Genomic DNA, 19087 nt, shown 5'->3' with positions numbered 1-19087 from the left:
ACAGGAGTTGTTTCGCCTCCAGTGAACGCAGCCAAGAAGTCGAGCCTGGTGAAAGAAACCCTCACTCAGCTTCTGGCTTCCGAATTAACAACTTGCACGAATGTGCAAAGGTGCTGTCGCTTGTGATGTCACAGGATGGGGACTCCTGCTGCAGCCCCTGGTTCTGCAGCGGGCAGCTGACTCTCAGGGACTGATTGCCAGATAGTAGTAAGAAATTACCTGTAATCATGCTGTCCACTTGTCACTCCTTTTCTTATTACAGCCATTAGACTTTGCCAGAAGCAGCAGCAGATGACTGCATGGTTACTGTATGCTCAGGGTCCGAAGGACTTTGGAAAGGATCACCAAGCCTTTCTTCTCTACAGGGCCCCTGCTAGGGCAGGTAATGCAGCTGCCCTGGGAAGGAAAGGGAGCAGAAAGCTCTTGAGAGACTCAGAAGAAAACAACATCCTAAAACAGCTGGTAAATCTTCATGAGATGAAGGAAATTCTGAGGACAAATTGCCCTCTTAGACCTAGTATGTTTTTAAAATCTAAATAGAGCCATCCCTGGAACTATGCCACCGGGGTTTGCAGCACCCAGCTGGGCTGAGGCACGCCACAGCTGTGAGTTATCTGTGGGCACAAGCAAACTCAGCAGCAAAACTGCCAAAAAGCCATCAGGTGTAGATTTCCCAGCTCATGGACCATGAATGGTGTGCCATGCACTGTCCGATATGCTGTGATGTCTTGTTTACCACCTTCCTTCAGCAATTCAGTCAAACCCGTTAAATAGCGATGTCACAGAGGAAAGCGTTTTTGGGCGCATCGCTCAGCGGTGTTGGTCCATCCAGCCTGTGCAGCTCAGGGCCAGTGAGCTGGAAAGCAGATGAGGATTCCCCCATCCTCTTTAAACAAGAGCCCCAAATGCAACGATCCAGTTTAAGTACAAGGATTGTAAATAATGTTTAGCCCTGGTGTGAATGTCTCATGGTAGAGCAGCTGTTCTCTGTTTACTCTGCAGCCCAAATTTATTTGTTCTTTTCTGGTTCTCCATGTGTTTCGGATATATTGTCTACAGTTACACTTCTCCCTCTCTCTTTCTTTCATGTTCCTTTGCCTCCTTTTGTTCACCATCAAAGTTTCACAAGGTAAGTTCGTTTCTGTTCTTCCTCCTCCTCGCACCCTGTGGCAGCTCCCTATGGAGAGCAGCAAGTGCTCGTCCGAGGCAAGCCGTTTGGGATTTGCTTTGGCCGGTGCTGTCCGCTCCCAGCCCAAGTCCAGATGTGTGCCTGTACATGTGCCTGTGTGTCCGCCTGTCTCTGTGTCCGTCCTGTGGCTGCACAGCCCTGGGGATGTGTTCTCTCCCCAGCTCTGAAATGCCCCCCGGGCTGCCCCAGGGGCACCTTCGGAGCAGGGCAGGGACCCATTTCAGCCTTGAGAGCATTCTGAAGCCACCCTCTGCATGAACCCTGTCCCAGTAGGACAGCCTGTGCACAAACTGGTCTCTTTTTGCCTGAATCTTACTGGCAATGGTTTACACAAGTAGTGCAATTTCAGGCAAAGTTGATTAAATCAGTGGTTTTGTGTGCAGATACTCAGACCAACTTAACCTTCATCCCCGAGCTGTCTGCTTTACAGAACTGCACTGTAACTGTACTGAGCGTGTACTAACGTAAAGCTGCTTCGTACAGAATAGCTATTGCTATGCAAGAAATGCAATAACTATCTTCCTGTATAAACTATTTAATAAGTTAAGTTTGAAGTATTTTAATAAATAAATTTAGCACAGGACAGGTAATATTTTGACTTACTTTGGTCAAGTAAAGAGAAATGCAGGCTCGGCCACTCTAACTGGCTTCCAGCCAGCTTCAAAACCGATAGCAGAACTGAAAGGATTTCTATTATATCTTAACAAAAGGCACGGCTACACAAGCAAGTCACTGTAAGCATCACCTATCTTGCTTACTTTAGCTAAGGATTTATGCCCCAAGTCTCTGCTCCATGCAGTTGTGGTTTTTTGGTTTTGTTTTTGGTTTTTTTTTTACTGTGCTCCCTAAACAAATGAAACCCATGCCATAGACAAGCCCATATTAGAGGTTTCCAACCAGCTCATCTTGCCTTCAGAGCTGACTCACGCTTAGAACATAAATGCATAAGAAATCATCATTTTTCCCCCCTAGAAAAAGCTGTTTGAAAGAGGTGAGTCTTTCATTTCAGCTGCACACGATGGGCAGTAATGCAGTGCAGAGTAATACGTGCTGATAAGTGCAGTTAATCTCCTCCTCTGTTCCTTGTTCTTGTTTAGCAGCAGGGGACCCAGACCGACGAGGCTGGGTGAATGCGTGGATTTTTCTGAAGTACAGCAAAGTTCATTTGCTGGGGCCAATTCTTAGTTCAGCAAAAGGTCCCTTAAAGATAGATGTTGTGGCACCTGCTGGTATTTTGTGTTCAGCTTTTATAAGGGACTCAGAAAAGCCAAAATAAAGGTTGGAAAGAAATATTAAAAAGCATCAATGCTTTTTCTTCTTCTGAGATGTGAAGTGTTCTTCTGAGATTTGAAATTTCAGACTTATTTGAAATTCAAAATATAAAAGTGACAGGCTTCTTAGTTACTTAAACAAAGAAAAAAAAAGCCTCTACATTTTTTAGGTTTCTAATTGAAAGATCTTCACTCTTGCAGGCAGTGCAGGTAAGGACAGTTTGTTTGCTTCTTTAAAAAGGAGACCTTCGCATTGATACTATTGTAATAACAATCTCGCTTCTCTTAAAAAGAAAGCAAGTAAAGCTTCAGATGCAGTCATTGCAACCACCTAGGGAAGTGTTAAAAAAAACAAACAAACAAACAAAACTCTTTCTCTCCTTAACCTGTGTCAGCACAAGAGCTGCAGGTGCTCTCCTATCGCCCTTCCCTGCCCTAGCCCCCCAGGATTTGCAGCCTCCCCTCAGCCCTCCCCAGATCCCCCCCTATGGGATTTGCAGCCTCCCCTCAGCTACTGTTTATGGGACAGCAAATTAAGTGGGGTCCCAGTCCCCGAGGGGCTGTGACAAGCAGCAGGACAGGCTGCTTCAGCCCTTGCAGTATCCTTCTGGCTGCAACACAACAGGGCCGCGGAGTCTGCTGGGGCCAAGTGTGAGGCAACACAGAGCCCTGCCGAGGGCTTTGCTGCCTTGGTTGGGAGGCGCATTAGAGCCCATGGCCAGGGGAAGAGGAGAAGAGGTGATCCGGGTACTTTCCCAGCACAATTGGTTTTGCTGCTGGAAAGCTCTGTTTTCTCCAGTCCTGCCAGACTGGATGCTGTGCCCTGACAAAAGCACCTGTCAGTCTGCTGGGCTGGAGCGAAGCAAGTGCATAACAAGGCAATGAGAAGAACATTAGAGAAAGGGCCCACAGGGGCACCCTGAGGTCTGTGTCTGAACTTCGACAACATCACCCTGTGATTAAGAGCATCCCCCTTTATGTCCAAGAGATGTTTGTTCACCTCTGCAAACCGCAGCGCAAATTGGTTGCTGCTGGAGAGCTCTGTTAGCAAAAGCCAGCATGGGAACAAAAAGGTGACTAGAGGAAACAGTCTCCTCTTAGCTGGCAGTCCCCTGGCAGGACGAGGTTCAGATGTAGAACGCAAGTAGAGATGCAAGTGTGCCAGATGCACGACCACCAAGCTGCTAGGTCAGCACCTGGGAACAGCAGGGTCTCTGGAGCACTGTATGAGGGCATATATTTCCCCTGCACTGCAGAAAAACGTGCTCTGATACAGAAAAATTCAGGCAGAAAAAACAGCAGTTCCATAAGGGTTGGAATTCGTACGGAATATTGGGCTGTACTGGAATTGGTGGCTGCTGGTGCCTTTATAACCTCTCCAAGCAGACCTGCCTCTGCCCACGCCGGGGCCAGTGGCAGGCAGGCACCGCAGTGGCCAGGGTGGCCGCCGGCAGCCGCGTCGCTGTGCCCAGGAAGGTGAGTGCATCCCGTGGTTGCATGGGGCAGGTGTTGGCTAAAGCAAGGCATGGTGGCTCACCAGGCTGAGCCTGCCCCGGGGTAGCCTGGCAGCAACAGGGGTTGTGGCAGCACCCCCATATTCTCTCACATGGTTTGCCACTGCTGGTAAACCAGGCTGGTGGCTTGCTTGAACCTCACCAAGGGTTCTCGTTAGGAACTAACACTAATCATGTTCCCTTCCCCTCCCTCCTCACAGGCTACAAGGAACAGGGGATCCCACAGCAGCTGTAGTGGCTGGGACAAGTATGGTCAGAGAATCACGGCAAGAGATTTCCTTTGACAGCTGTGGGCCATGGATCTTTTCATTACCCTTTGTCTTTCTTCTTCCTTTTGTTTTGTTTCCTTCTGTTTGAACCCGGTTCATCTGCCCATCCAGCTGAGCGGAGGTGCAGAGCAGCCGACGGAGACTTGCACTGATCCCGTTGAGCAGCGGAGATGGGGCAAGAACGGCATGGGTTAGGACTGGCCCCGGCCAGCACACAGTGGGCTGCCAACGAGGAGGAGGAGGGTGCCGGGAGAAGGAGACACCCCTGGCGAAGGTGGCACCTGGGCAGGCTGCTCAGCCGGTGGAGTTGGAGATGCTACTTTCTCTCTCCTCCTGGGGGGAAGTAGCTGAAGACGTTTTGCCTCCTTTTTACGCTCACCATTAAAGGAAACTGGCTATGAACATCAAATGCCAAGGAGCTATTAATAGATACATGTACAGTATGTAAAAGCAAACCAGTGGTACATTTTTCCGCACCCCGAGTCCATCCTTGACTGCTTTGCGGCAGCGGAGGGCTCAGCCCAGCCTCCTCAGCTCTCTGTGTACATATGATGCTCAGTGAAGCTCTGTCCTTGCAGATGTCTTGAGAAACGCGCTTGCTGTAAATCGTGTTGTACTGCTGAACTGACTGGGGCCATCCCCTGCTTCCATCTGCTGGCACCATGCAAAGACCAGACCCTCCAGCTCCTGGGGAGACTTCATCTGGCAAGGGACTGGTGCCCCGCAGCGCCTTGTATCTAGGGTGGTGGGCGCAGCCATGTGCTGTCAAAAGCTTCTAGAGTTAAACAATACTGGGGGAGCCAAAAAAAAAAAAAAAAAACCAAGAGAATTTTCCTTCCCTCATCTTGAAAGGGACTTGCTGGCAGCAGCTCTGTGCTTTGGAAATGGATCCCCTTACAACACGGCGTGTGCTCCTGGCTGAAGCAGCATCCCCGCTCCTCTTCTCCAGGGTAAGTGCCCAAAGCTCAAGGATTGTGACCTGGTGCTAACTAGGAGCTTGGGAGCCATTGTGGCCAGGAGGCCCGTGGCCAGATGGGGAAGGGCTGCATTTTTGGGATTTGCACACATGATGTGCAGAGCTGAATCCTGCATCCAGGCAGAGTGCTCCCTCTGCTCCTGGCTGGCATTTCAGCAGGGTGAGAGGACCTCAGCTCAGACCTGCTGTGCACAGGCAGGGGGGACCCGGTGGGAGCAACCCACTGCTCTTCCACTCCAAAAAGGTGACAGGAGGAGCCCTCCTGAAAGAGGGCAAAACCGGGCTGCTGCTCTCTCCTCGGGAAGGTCCTTCCAGTGAGAGGAGCTTAACACCAATCTGCTGCCGAAACTGGGAGCCACCCGAGCTCCGCAGAGACGAGACCCTCTCCAGCGCCTTGCTCCTGCAGAGAGGCAGCCAGTGGGCAAGGGGATGGCAGCAAACCCCACAGCCCTACAAGCTCCCGGCCTCACCTAGCATGACAGTTTGCTTTTAAGGCATGTTTTCATTTTCTGTGCAGAGCAGACCCTGTCAGTGAAAATAATTTCTGCTGCAAAGAGAGCTCAGAAGTCACATAGCAGCAAACGCCCCTGAGCACACGTGTCTCCTTGCCTGACTGTCTGCAGGCAGAAAGTGCAGAAATGCCTGCCTGACTTTGAAAGCACCCAGCTCTGCTGTGCGCGTTGAACCCTTGGAGGCACGGCAGGATGTATTGAGCAGGATGGCCACCTGCCAAGGGTGGAGGAGAGCCCTGCGCTGGGCAGGATGCCCATCGGTGATCCCTCCAGGGAGCTGGTGGGGTAGGAAGCTCCTTTAGTGTTTACTGCACTGGGAAACATGGCTTGGCCTCCCCATAGCTCCAGATGCTCTCCTGGTAGCTGGAGACCTGCTGGCTTTAATGCAGCACCTTTCCTCCTAGAAAGCTTCCTACCTGCCCAACGCCCGCGCTTTGCCGTGAGCCCACAGCGGGCACCAATACCTCTCTGCTCAGGCAGTCCTTCTCCAGGGCTAGTGACAGAGCATAATCCACAGTCCCAGCCTCCAGAACTGCACAAGGCCCCCAACTGAGCACACATCCTATGGTGCCTATGTGAGACATGTTTAAACTGGCTCTTTGGCACATGGTTAGCAACAGGAGAAGAAATAAACTAACATGACACGGATTTGTGGAGGACCCTCCAGAGTAAGTTTAAAGCAGTATTTCACAGGTCCCAGCCAAATATTAACAGCAACCCCCTGCCTCTAAGAGATAGACATCGCTGTCCCTGGTGTACAGCGGAGACACGGCAGTACGCAGTAAGGTTACATTACTCAATTCCAAAGCAACCCATGGCAGAACCATGGGAATAATTCAGGCTGCATTTCTCTTGCCTTGCACCCTAAACAGTGGCTCATAATGCTCTGCTGGCCAGCCAGAAACAGGAATTTAGCAACTACCCTGTATCCAAATGGGGGTGCTGGACTCAACTTTTTGGGCTGCTCCACAGAAAGCAAAGATCCATAACACGGTGCAGGCAGGAAAGCTGCTAATTTGTCATTTTAGAGGAAGATAGATGAAAAAACATCAGTTTTCAGATGCAAGCCACACAACACAGGCAGCAGTGAAGTGGGATTCTTTGGAACTCAAGCACCAGTTGGTGATTCTTGTTAATGGAGGGCTGGAAGTGCTCAAGAGCAAAACCAGCGCAGTTATCCTGCGCCGCAGCGAGGCATAGTTACATTGCTTTGCCAAGGAGGGGCTTGCAAGACAGTAGCACTTTGAAAAAATCAACTCCTAGTATGTCAGCAGTGGAAAGATGAAACCAAAGAGCCATCTGACATCTGCATTAAAGCCAAGGGATGAGCTCCTCAAGATTAATGTTGCCACAGCAATCACCAGAAGGATTTTGGCTCACAACGTTCAATAATTTCAACTCTTTGACCATTTCTACCAAAAGGACTGGTTAAGAGGGTGGCCACTCAGTGACCTGTGCTGTAGCACCTGCAGCTCTGTGGCTTGCAGGACTGTACAGATGTTATGGGATTGAGCTTCAACATTTACTACGAGACAAAGAAGCTTCACTCCTTCATTTCCCACCTGGGAAAATAAGGGGTAAAGACGATCCTAACCAGGAGCAAACAGGGAATCAGTAGCACAGCTGGAAAACACCTTCACTAGCTGCTGCTATGATTGGTGGGAACTCTTTTTTTGAGGTTTATAACTAGTCATCAAGCCACTCAAACCACTTGCTAGCTCAGCTGCAGCTAACACGATGACCAAGAGCAATGGGTACCTCTCACATTTGCCAAAACAGAATGGCTGGTTCAAGTGCAAACTCCAAATGTTGCCTGAGCACCAAGTTAGTTGTGCTGCAGCCTCAGGAGGGATGCACAGAGCCTCTGCAGACATGGCTAGCAGGTTTCCCTAGGCCACCTGGTAGAGGTGTTGAAAAGAAACCAGGTGAAGCCTTTGAGCACAGAAGCTCGGAAACAGCAGCAGCCAAGTGTGGCTTAAGAACAACTTGGTTTTGTACCTTCACTTTTAGAAGGTGGATTTAAACATTTAGCAGACAGGCAGTGCAGGAAGTCTCCATCTGGGGAGGGTTAAACAAGCTGACATTTTCACTGGGCATTAAACTGCCAAAAGTCATATCTCCTATGGCATCAGATGTCAGACCAGCAGCAGATGCCCCATCCCAGAGACCCAGCACCTGTACAAAAGGTCCCCTGGGAATAAGAAGTGGCAGGATTAGCTGCTTCTCAATGTTATGAAGGTTTGCTGGCCTTTTGGGGGACATTTGGTGCTGTCTGTTCCTGAGCTTTAGTGAGGACAGTAGAATTGGATTAGTAGGAGAAGGGCTTGTATGGAAATGCTGCTCTCCCCAGGACTGCTGCAGGTCTCCAGAGAGCATTGCTTCAGTTACGTCTACATGCCGGCTACATTTTATTTTTCATGAGGGAGTATGGCACCAGCAATAACACACAGGATTTATAATTTATTCTCAGGTTTTGCTCTATAAAAATGTTTCTTGTTTTTGACCTTTCTATCAAATTGGTGAAGCCAAGAAAACAACTGATGCACCGCTCTGGAGGCTTCGTCAAATAGACATCCAGAACAAAAGGCCTTATTTCTGCCTGTTTTGGAGATTTGGCTAATTGATTTTAATTAGCACCAGACAGATTCTCACTCTTTGCTTTAGGACAGGATCAACTTTAGAGATTGGACTTGCTACTGGGGAGCAAGCACCAAATTGTATTTTCCCAAAAACTGCCCCACTGTAGTGATAATGATGATAAAAGCCTCTGCTTTTTCCAATAGTCTTGATCCAAGCTAGCACCCCCAAGCTCCCCCCAGCCCAGGCATGAACTGCAGTGTGCTCTTGGGCAATGGTGAGCCCCTGAGCGAGGCGGGAGACAAGTGCTGCAGTGAGTTCCGAGGTCCAGCTGCGGGGCTGGGGAAACTGGAGACAGCAGACAGGATTTCAAGCCTTAGTGGTCACAAGGAGGGTTTGCTCCCTCCTGTGTGTAATATCACACCCCCCACGCCACAACTTGTTTCTCCTCCTTTCATAAGAGACCAGAGCTTTGTGCTAGGGAGGGACCAGGCAGAGCCCAACCCCTCGAGGGAGCCCACGGTGGGGAAGCTGGCAGCAAGCCGGAGGTACATGCAAGGTGCCTGCAATTCACACACCAGTGAGAAGACACATACAGCAAAGACAGAGGTATGAGTGCTAATTCCTCCATCAGCAATACTTGTCTTTCTTTTTAGGGACAAATTAATCACCCAGCACTTTTACACCTCTTTCTGGAACGCTGCAGAGGAAGGCCACCTCCTCTGGGACACCCACCGATGCCAGGGCTGGATAACTCGCCCCCCACTTGTGGGAGTGATGCCACGCCATCCTGCTCCAGCCTGCTACACCGTATCATGCCACTGCTGCAAATTGACCCCTACCTCCTTGCCAGCTAGAGGTCACAGCCAGCGAATGCTTGATCTGGTCGAAGGCGCATGGCACCAGGCTGTCCCAGTATCATCTGCTTTATAAATGTATGTGTTTTAGATGCAAGTTTTACAGCTAAAGAGCGATAGTAGGTAATGAAGAATAAATGCAATTGCTTCTCCCCTTTCTGCCAGTGACACAGTATTTTCTGCTGCTCTTTACTGATTGTGAAAACCAGCTTCTCAAAAAAAAAAAGTTTTAAAAAAAAGGGCTTTAATTAAATAGTTCCTTGGTACTTGAACCCAGCTGGGCTGAAGAGCTGATTTACTAACTGGGGGAAAGCAATTCCAGGTAGGAACAAAACCAAATGTCTTTTTGAAGTTTGTGGCCAGTTGTAACCAGTTTCATTCTGGGTTAGCCCAACTGTTTCAATGCTGAGCACATTAACATTTTTTTTTGAAGTTCGTTGTTGTTGGCAAATCTGTACTTGCCGTGGAAAAGGTGCTACGTAAGGTGGCCCCCTGCCCTCCCAGGCCTTTGCCCGCCTGACTGTGCTTGCCAGAGGGCTCAGCATCACTCTCAGCCATGGCACACATGCCCAGCAGTTGCAGCTGGGAAGGTCAGCAGGGCTTTGTGCTGGGAACAGCTCCGGCACACAATTCTGCAGCACAGAGCATTAGAAACGTGAAGTGTCTCCATCTGTGCTGCATCCTGTGCTTCCTGAGACAAAGCTGCACATTCCTCCCTACTGCACTGACTGTCACACATTTTATTAAAGATGTTTCAGTTCTGCTGGAATCACACCTTATCATAGTCTGACTGCAACACAGAGGGTATCGTGCTGAGCTCCATGCACAGGAAACTGAAGAATCACCATCTCATTATCCTTCAGGGAGCTATTTTATTCCTTGCCTTGCCTCCTGCTTGTTTTGGGATGACCCTGCAGTTCACATACACTCTGGCTGGGGTGTATGCATGTATTTTATTACTATTCAACCCAAAATGCATCCTCTACAAGACACTACCAAGAGTTCATTGACATTTACAGCCCGGACACAAGAAGAGCTATAAGCTTGGCTAGATCCAATATTCCTCCCAGTCAAAAGCAATGGCTTCTCCCACGTGCTTGCTAACCATGGCCTAAAACCACACCCCTGTATTTTCTAGCTGACTTCTTTTCATGCTCACACACACAATGCACTTTCAGCCAGTGCTGCAATTTATTTTCCAAGCTGGAACTTGGCATTTCCATCCCCCCATGGGACCAGTGTGCGGTAAAATCCCCAGTGACAGCAGCACCAGCTGAACCAGGGTTAGTTACAGTGAATCCCACAGGAGCCCATACCACCCACAAGCCATCCTTCCTCCTCCTCTTCTCATCCATATGCATAACTACAGCCAGGCTAAAATTCAGTCCTGCTTCTCTTGCACCCACCCACTGGCTAGAGGGAAGCAACACCCCCCCTTGCCTCATCCCCTCCATGGAAACAGTGCAGTAGGATGTGGAGGCTTCACGTAGACTCTAGGACTGACAAGGTGAGAGTAGCTCAATTCATCTTCCAGCTCTAAGGATGCTTGCAGCAGGCAGGTCAAAGAAAATGGCACATTTGGGCTTGGGATCAAAACAGGGGCTCACCTCCACCAGCACTGCCTGGAGGTGATGTCAGCACTCCTCCTAATACCCAGCAAGCGGTCCCACCCTGACCCACACCCCCCTTTCCATCCACCACACACAGACACAGACACTGCTTCACAGGCTGTGAGGTGGATAAGTTGTCCATCGCTGGCTCAAGTCTGTTTTCCTTGGTTTTGGCCATGCTTGAGTGTATTGAGTTTTTCTGCCTTAGGAAAGAGGGAACGGGTGCATGTTCACCTGTTGCTGTTTGCATCCCGATGGTGAGCCCGCCTTTCATTTTTGTGCTGGAGCCCAAACTGTGGGGTTGCAGAGGACCATTTGTACACCTATTTATATCGCCGAGTATTGGATTGTGACTTGCTGTGTTTTGATACTGTGGATTTTTTTTTTTTTTAAGTTAAATATATTCTATTGCTGGACAGCTGGAATGAAATGCGGAGTCTCTTTACGTAGCCTGGAGAAATCCCATCAGCCCTGGATCAAAATGGGTCTTCCTCCTCCTCCCACCCACTGGGTGATGGAGAGCATCTAGTAGACACCAGCCCACACTTGCATCACCTAAGAAAAGGAGGCAGGGGCCGGGGCATGGCTTTCTTAAGGAATTAACGACCCAGAGCCTTACAGGGGAGCAGAGGGCCGGTGAGGAGCCTTACCCATGCCTCTGAAACAGAGACAAGGGAGGGGGACAAGCCACCCTGCAGTTCCCCTGTGGGCACACCTATCAGCAATCCTCCTCACCTGGATTTTCTTTGCAGTTTTAAGACTTTAAAGTGACTCCAGGCACATTATCCCTGCTCCCCACATGAGAGCAGCTCCCCATGCGGGGCACAGCTGAGCGGAGCAGGCCTTGGCAGGTGGCAGAGCTGTCACAGGGGAGCATTCCCATGAATGGCAGCTCTACTACAAGGGCCAACAGCCCATCAAAACACACCTGCACCTTCTGACCATCCCTATTTCTCCCTAGTTTGACCATCCCTGCTCCTCCTGCAACGTGCAGCACCCTGAAGTGCCACTGCTCTTCTCCCTCCCCAAAGCCAACACAGGTGGGGAAAACACATGGCAGATCCCAGCTGGAATTGTCAGGGCTTCCCTCAGTCATCTTTGAGACAGGCAAGGGCCTAAAGTCTCTAAGAAATTGCTCATTCCTATGGATGTCCACAACCTGGTAGTTTTCACCCCAGACATCAGCACACGGGTGGTTTCCTGGCCCTGCTTGGGTATCTCACTTCTGTAGGAGGCTTCTCGCAACCATGAGTTTACACAAGCAGCTTGTTCAACACTAACTGTCCTCTGTGCAAGAGGCCTCACCCTCCCCAGCCCGGCCCCTGGGGAAAGCAGGGCCTGCAGCCATCACCCCATTCCTAGGCCAGGCAGCAGTCAAAGAGGACAGGTTCCAGCTGCCCCCAGGGTGCCTGCAGCCCTGGTGGGAAAGGGCCAGCCTCCTGCTCCATCAAAACCCCACATCTTTGGAGGGCTGCAACACTGCCACAGGTGACAGCAGGCTGCGGGGAGGAGTAAACCTTGAGCACATTTCTATAGTGGGAGCCTCGCACACCCTGCTGCCCTGTTTCCTCCCCACTGCAGGGCTTTCCCTGCTCCCTGCTGGGAAGGTGGCACCACAGCACAGAGCTCAGTGGCATCTGCCACCCATCCAGAGCAGGTGCAGGGCCAGCTTCCCTTTCCAAGTTCCCAGCCTTTCTGACAGGGGAAGGGATGGAGGGGGACCTGGCAGCACTGACAGAAGCGGGCCGGTGGATGAGGTGAAAGATGACTGGGAGTAAATGCAACTGTGCCTGCGATATCCATCCTCTCCAAAAGCAAGGGCAGATATTTGGAGACAGAACTTGAGAGATTAAAGTGTGCTTGTCCCTGCCTCCAAATTGCCAGCACAATGCAATGCTCCTCCTGCTTGCACAGGCTCATGCAGAAGGAGCAGCAAGAGATCAAAGCCAAGCATGGCTCTGAAGAAGTGGGAGAGGGCAACCCACCAGCAAGGCTGTGGGACATACCCCATGGCTTTGAGGGATCTGATAGGCGAGGCAGAAAGCTGTTTAACTTGCCACATCTTTCTATTTAGGCTTCGCCTCTCAGCATGTGAAGCTGTTTGGGATGAAAACTATATAATATATTATGAAACTATTAGTATACCCATGCAGACACACAATCACATGGCAAATATACTAGAGAGATCTGTGCTAATGAACTTGAAGAGATTTCTTTAAAGCCCTGCTAATGCAATCATTTCAGAAGGGATGGAGGTCTTTCCCTCACTTAGAGCAACAAGTATCTCCAGGAGTTTTTCAACCCTGTGGGCTCTTGACACCTACATCTCAGGGAGTGCTCTGGCATCAGCAGGCAGAAACCCAGAAGGTTTTCAGGGCATTGAGACAGGCAGAGAGCCCAGAGGTGATAGGCACAGCCTGCAGCTTCTGCTAGCTCCTCAAATGGGCAGCAGCACCAGTTCTGCTGGAGCAGACACCAGAATCCCCATTCTGAGAACACCCTTGAAGCCAGAGAGCACCCAGAAACCCAGGGAATGGGGTGACCAGTGGATTCTCAGGGCACTTACCCCACAACATACTGGCCCTCACCAGGAGACAGCAGTCAGCAAACCTCAAGCCCCTGAACAGCTGGAAATGCCCAACACAGCCCTGCTCTGCCCTTCTCCAGCATCCTGTGGGTGGGCAGAAGCCAGACCAGAGCTGCTCCTGCCCCCCAGCCAACAGCCAAAACCCACAGCCACCCTGCCCCAAGCCCCATACCACATCTCTGGGCAAACCCCCTGCCCAGCCACCCACCCTCTCCACACTATGCAGCCCCAGCAGAGGCACACAGCCACGACACATATCTCACCCTGATTTCAGGTGCAAACTGGCTCGTGCCACACCTAACCCAAGAGCCAAGCCTGTCCAGATGCCCTCACAGCACAACTACAGCCCCTCCTCTGTGCACCCACCCAGCACAGCAATGGGGTACCAAGAAAACTCCCTCTCCAGTAACCACCATACAACAGGAAAAATAGGCTTTTTCCACCTCCATGCCCCTCAAGAAGCACAGGCCCCCTCCCCAAACCAAGCTCACCTTCTCAGGGCTGCCACACAGCACTGGGACACATCCAGCCCTCCAGCAGCACTTGCTGAGAACCACACAGAGCTACAGCCTATGGCACTAATGACACTGCCAGGCTGATGCGGAGTGCCTGAGGCTTTATGCATGATCAGGAGCAATGAGTGTAACCAGGTGTGTGCTTTGCATGAGGCCATCTGGGAGATTTCGGGCTGTTGGCTCCTGTTACACCTACCGGGCAAAAGCATCTCCGGCAAGAGGAGCCTGGGTCTGCCTGCAGGCAGCTCTCACTGGTGGCAGTGCAAAGACATGGAAATACACCACCTGGGCATTACGTCATTTAGAGATATATATTTAGAAAAACATAATTTCAGTTATATTCTGTTCAAAGTAGCCTGAGCAACCATTAAAAAAAAATAATATCGATGCAAAGGAGGGTTATTACAAGCTCTACATGTACTATCTCAAAATATTTAAGTCATGCAGTCCAAATATACGTTCAGATCCGAATAGAGCTATGAGAAGGTAGCAACTGATCCTAGAAGCTAATATCACAGTTACAGGCTACTTCGGAGCTTGTTTGTAACGGAAAATGGCAGCCCTGTGCAAGAGGATGCAAAGCGCCAGCCTAGCAGGAGGGCACACTTGTGTCTAGGGCACATGAAGCGCGTCCCCAGAGGAAGTGGAGATGCGGCAGCCAGAGCACCCATGCACTAAAACCAGCATCACACGCCACGTCCCTCAGTAACTTTGGACTGGGACTTGGGCAGATGCACTTGTTCACTCTGCTCCCATGTCCCACTCAGTCCTGCTGCCTGCTGAGGTGGGCAAAGCGGAGGGACAAAACCACCCCCTGGGGAAAGCCGAAATGCTGCCTGCTGCAGCAGGAGCCCACGGGCAGTGCCAGTGCCAGCAGGGACTTCTTTACCAGCCCGCAGCACGGGGAGCTCTGGCTTTCCTGGAGCCCGGAGCCATCTTGGGGCACAGGCGTGAAGCTGCCAGGTGCTGCTGCACCTTCAGTTGCCTCCAACCCCGCTGAGCTGCTCCAGCTCCGCAGAGTGGAATTAAAGGCTAAGTCTGACTCCAAGGCCTCTTCTGTTTCTTCTCCAAATTGAAAGGTCTGTTCCAGCAATCGAATTTCCTGGAGGTCTAATTTTAGAAAAAGGCTGCTTCTAATGACCCAGAAGATGCTTTTTAAGGGGAAGGCGAGCATTCCCATGTGTTTGATTACGGTAGGGCCACCTCTGATGCTGGGAAACCCTGCTTCTCGGGGGACGGGCGGTAAATGCGGCTGAGCCGCGAGCACGGGAGCGCGGCCGAGAGGATAAGCCTCCTGCGGGGGGACAGGCACTGGCACGGATTTTGGGTGCACCAGCCCCATGTCTAGCTGTGACAGGGAACACAAGGAAAAACCAAACCTGTAACTTGCACACGCAAGATCGCCTTTTGCCATGAGGGTCATCCAGCCAAAGCAAGATGAAGATACTTGCTCAGCAGCAAAAAACACTTTATTTTTCAGAGCTGCTGCTCTTTTGCCAATATTGAATTAGAGCAGGAGTAAGGAGACAGAGAAGGATAGTTTACTAAACCCTCCCACCCCTTCTCCACTCCAGCAAATACTAACAGTACGAAACACATCTGCACGGCAGTTTTCATGCCATCCAAACATGAGGGGCTTGCACAGGCTCATGCTACGCCACCATCACCAGCGTATGACCTTGGGAACCTCTGCTTTATTGCCTGGTGACTGCCTGTGAGCCACCACGGCACTGCTCTGCTCTCTGGCCTTAGTTTTCCAGGGCCCTTGCAGTGGCATTGTTGTTTCTCTCAAGAAGGTCTTGTATTTTTGAGGCTGAGAGGTGAAACAGCATCATAAAATTAGGCCAAATCAGGCACAAACAGCCCCTCCACAAAAGCCTAGGGATGCGTCCTCCAGAAGGAAAACAAACAAGTAGTTTCTGAGGACCATAAAATACTGGATGTGTGTTTGTATATGAAGAGCAGGTGAGGAGCAGCGATGGGCTAGGTGCTCCTTCAGCGGTCACTCCTGGTCACACACAGAGTCTCCTCACTTCCCCATCACCCAGGTGATGGGACTCTGTTTTGGTTTGTGTGGGTCTGGGGTAGCTGCTCCCCTGGAGCACCAGGGGGGACTGCAGCCCACTGCTGACCCCTCCTAAAGCAAAACATGAGGATGCATGAGCAAGCCGGTGATGTCCTCATGGGTTTCGATGCTTCAAGGTGATGCGGTCTTTGATGATAACAGAGCATGTGTGCCAGCCAATGCAGTCTCTGGGTGCTGCTGGAGATGCTGCAAACAGTGCCAGCTGAGCCCAGGTGTGCGGCCGTCACTGCCCATGCTGCCAGTGGCCTTCCTTGTGCTTCAGCACTTCATCTTTTTTCCCCTTTTACATCACACCAAGCAGTCACATAGGGGAATGTCACAGGAGTCACCGACAGCTCTGCAGGGGCACATGCCACCAAGGCTGGGAGGGTGGGACACAAGAGAGGGGCACCCCCAGGCCTCCCTCACCTTCGCAGAGCCCCAGCTTGGCCCTTCCTGCTGGGATGTGGGTTTGCTCTGCCAGGCATTTCCCTCCAGCTCCAGGCAAACTGCACACCCACCAGACCCACCACTGCCACCCAAACGCTGGCACCTTGGCTCAGCTGAGCCAAGCCTTGACCACAGCTTGCGGGCAGTGCGCAGTGTCCCTCTGCAACCGCGTTACCATAATTTAACAGATGTCACCGAGTCAGGGCAGGCATCCCTGCATCCTGCTGCTCCTCTGAGCAGCCAAGGGCAGGCGTGGGAGGGATTTTTCCAGTGCAGGTTTCCAGCAAAGCACATCGGCAAGTGCTGTACCTGACGCTATGGCAAACCATTGCAAGAGGCTGCCCGCCTTCACATGGTGTCAGCACCCTGCAGAGTCCTTCCCACTGGCACTGCCTTCCCCCCTCACTTTTTGAGGGGCATAGAAAAAATTAATTTAGTGAATTTAGCATTTGCAAACAATAATGCACTGCAGCAGGCAAAGTTTTTTAGCCACAGGCCCTTTACAAAGGGGAATCACAGCTGCAGCATCTCTCTACCTTGCTGTGTGGGCTTGTGTTGGTTTCCCTTTTCAAGTTCCTTATCCAACCCTAATACCACTTTTGCAAGAGAAGTAGACCTCTGTGTGCATGTCCCTGCAGGAGAAGTCCCCGGATTCTTGTCATGGAAAGCAGCACGTGAAACACCCCAGAGCAAAAGCACCTCCTGACAGGGAGGGCAGATATCAGAAACTAAAGTATGTGTAAATTTTTGTTTTCTGGCTCTGGTCAGCTGTTGGAGTAAATAATTTTATGCTTCTATTTCTCTCCGTGCTCCTTTCTCCAGGTGGTTTCAAGTATAAGATTTTTACACTAGGGGAAGTGTGTTTGAACGCCCTGGCCATAGGGAGGGAGCTGACCCAAGACATTGCAGGCTGAATGTTATTAATACACGTTGAACAAATGGCTGGAGACACAGAGTCCCAGCAAATAGAGAGCATCAGCCCCCGAGCAGGCACCTGTCCAGTGCTGGCACTGGGATCATGGAATCATGGATCATGGCTTGGGTTGGAAGGGACCTTTAAAAGCCATCTAGTCCAACCCCCCTGCAAGAAGCAGGGACATCTCCAACCAGATCAGGTTGCTCAGAGCCCCATCCAACCTGGCCCTGAATGTTTCCAGGGATGGGGCATCTACCACCTTTCCAGGCAACCTGTTCCAGTGTTCCACCACCCTCTTTATAAAATTGTTTTTCCTAATATCCAATGTGCTGGTCGGGCCCAAGAAGTACATCTTCTGCAGAGCTTCCTCCAGTGCTGTCCCGCGTGGGATTTTCTCGGGAGCCTCTTCCATAGGAGGAGCAGCACCAGCAGCAGCTCTCCTGTGCTCTCTGGCTGTTCCTGGGTGGAAGCACAGTTTTTCCCTGGAGACGAGCAGAAGCCATGTAAGACGGGTCCCCAAAGAGTGGGGAGAGAGGCAGGGGTGGAAAGAGAAAAACTGCTGGTGTAAAAGCACCGGCCCCTGGGGCATCTGTCAGAGGGGAAATCCCCACACAAAGCCTTCCTTGCCTCTCTGGAGAGCATCACTGGTGGTGGGGTCAGGGGCCCGACGTGCGGGAGATGGCAGCCCCCATATCCCCAACTCCACCACGGGGTGACCAAAGCAGGGTCCTGGGCCTGGCAGGGCCCATCCCTGGGGCTCTAGGGTGGGCATCTCATCCTGCTGGCGGGAGTGGAGTGTGACCATTTCCACGGACTTAAAACCACGCAGGAAAAGCACAAACCAAACTGACAGATACTACAGGGGGGCCCTGCCCGCCTTCCCTATTTGCAGGTTTAAAAAAAACCTGCCGGGGATGCTCGGGCCGCCGGCCCTGGCTCCCTTCCCGCGGGGAAACGCACCCCTCTCCCGTGGGACCCGCCCGGCTGGGCCGGGCTTCGGCTTCCCCCCTCCCGCTGCCCCCGCAACCGCCCGGCAGCATCCCGCCGCCGGGGGAGCATTGCCACCTCCCGGCCTCCCGGGGAAGCGACGCTTCCACCCCACGCGAGACCGCGGCGGGTGGGGAAGGCGGGGGGCGAGTGTTTAGGGTACGACGGAAAGGAGCAGCCTGAACACAGCCCCGTTTCGGGGATAAAACCCAACCTGGAGGGGTGCACAACCATCCCCCCTCCACCACCACGGGGCCATCAGCAGAGTGGCTGAGGCAAAGGGCAATCCCAGGCTGATCAGCCCCCCAGATGCTATTTGGCCACCCTGGCACCCCCCTGTCACAGTGCCCCCATGTTCCCCCTGCCACGCACCCCTTTACCGCACCAAAACCCCTGGGGTGAGAAGCAAAGGCAGGTGCTTCCCCACCCTGGCAGCTCCCCTTCGCCCCCACTTTGCCCCCCAGCCCCCACGGCAGAGCTGCAGCAGGCAGGGGGACAGGGCCCTGGGTGAAGCCAGAAAGGGCTGATGCCAATTTCCAAGCTGCCAGGCTCACCTCACCCCCAGGGCAGCAGCAAGGGGTCTCCAGGAGGAAAAGGCAATTGCTGGCAGCACCAGCCCCAAAACAGCAGCATTTCATCACTCCACACCTCAGCGTAAGAAAATCATAGAATAGTTTGGGAGGGATGTCTCCAACTCAATGAGGTTACTCAGAGCCCTGTCCAACCTGGCCTTGAATATTTCCAGGGATGGGGCATCTACCACCTCTCTGGGCAACCTGTGCCAGTGTTCCA

At 51.7% G+C, this 19087-nt stretch overlaps 1 protein-coding gene across 2 annotated transcripts in view; it reads left to right on the top strand.

Moving 5' to 3' along the window:
- Positions 1 to 9934, top strand: part of STUM (stum, mechanosensory transduction mediator homolog) — a 49801-nt gene extending 39867 nt beyond the window's left edge. Inside the window, exons 3-4 of one of the 2 annotated variants that reach the window (XM_086745693.1) lie at positions 4355 to 5193; positions 8965 to 9934. In XM_086745693.1, coding sequence (XP_086601819.1) covers positions 4355 to 4395 — 41 coding nt within the window. In that variant the 3' untranslated portion in view covers positions 4396 to 5193; positions 8965 to 9934. Of the gene's footprint in view, positions 1 to 4174; positions 5194 to 8964 lie in introns of both variants that reach the window. The other variant, XM_086745694.1, reaches the window with a different exon arrangement.
- The last annotated feature ends 9153 nt before the right edge of the window (positions 9935 to 19087 follow it).

This window comes from Chlamydotis macqueenii, chromosome 3, assembly GCF_036417535.1.
Source record: "Chlamydotis macqueenii isolate bChlMac1 chromosome 3, bChlMac1.mat, whole genome shotgun sequence".
NCBI lineage: Eukaryota > Metazoa > Chordata > Aves > Otidiformes > Otididae > Chlamydotis > Chlamydotis macqueenii.
The sequence above is the reverse complement of the archived record's forward strand: the minus strand, read 5'-3'. Positions and strand labels throughout refer to the sequence as shown.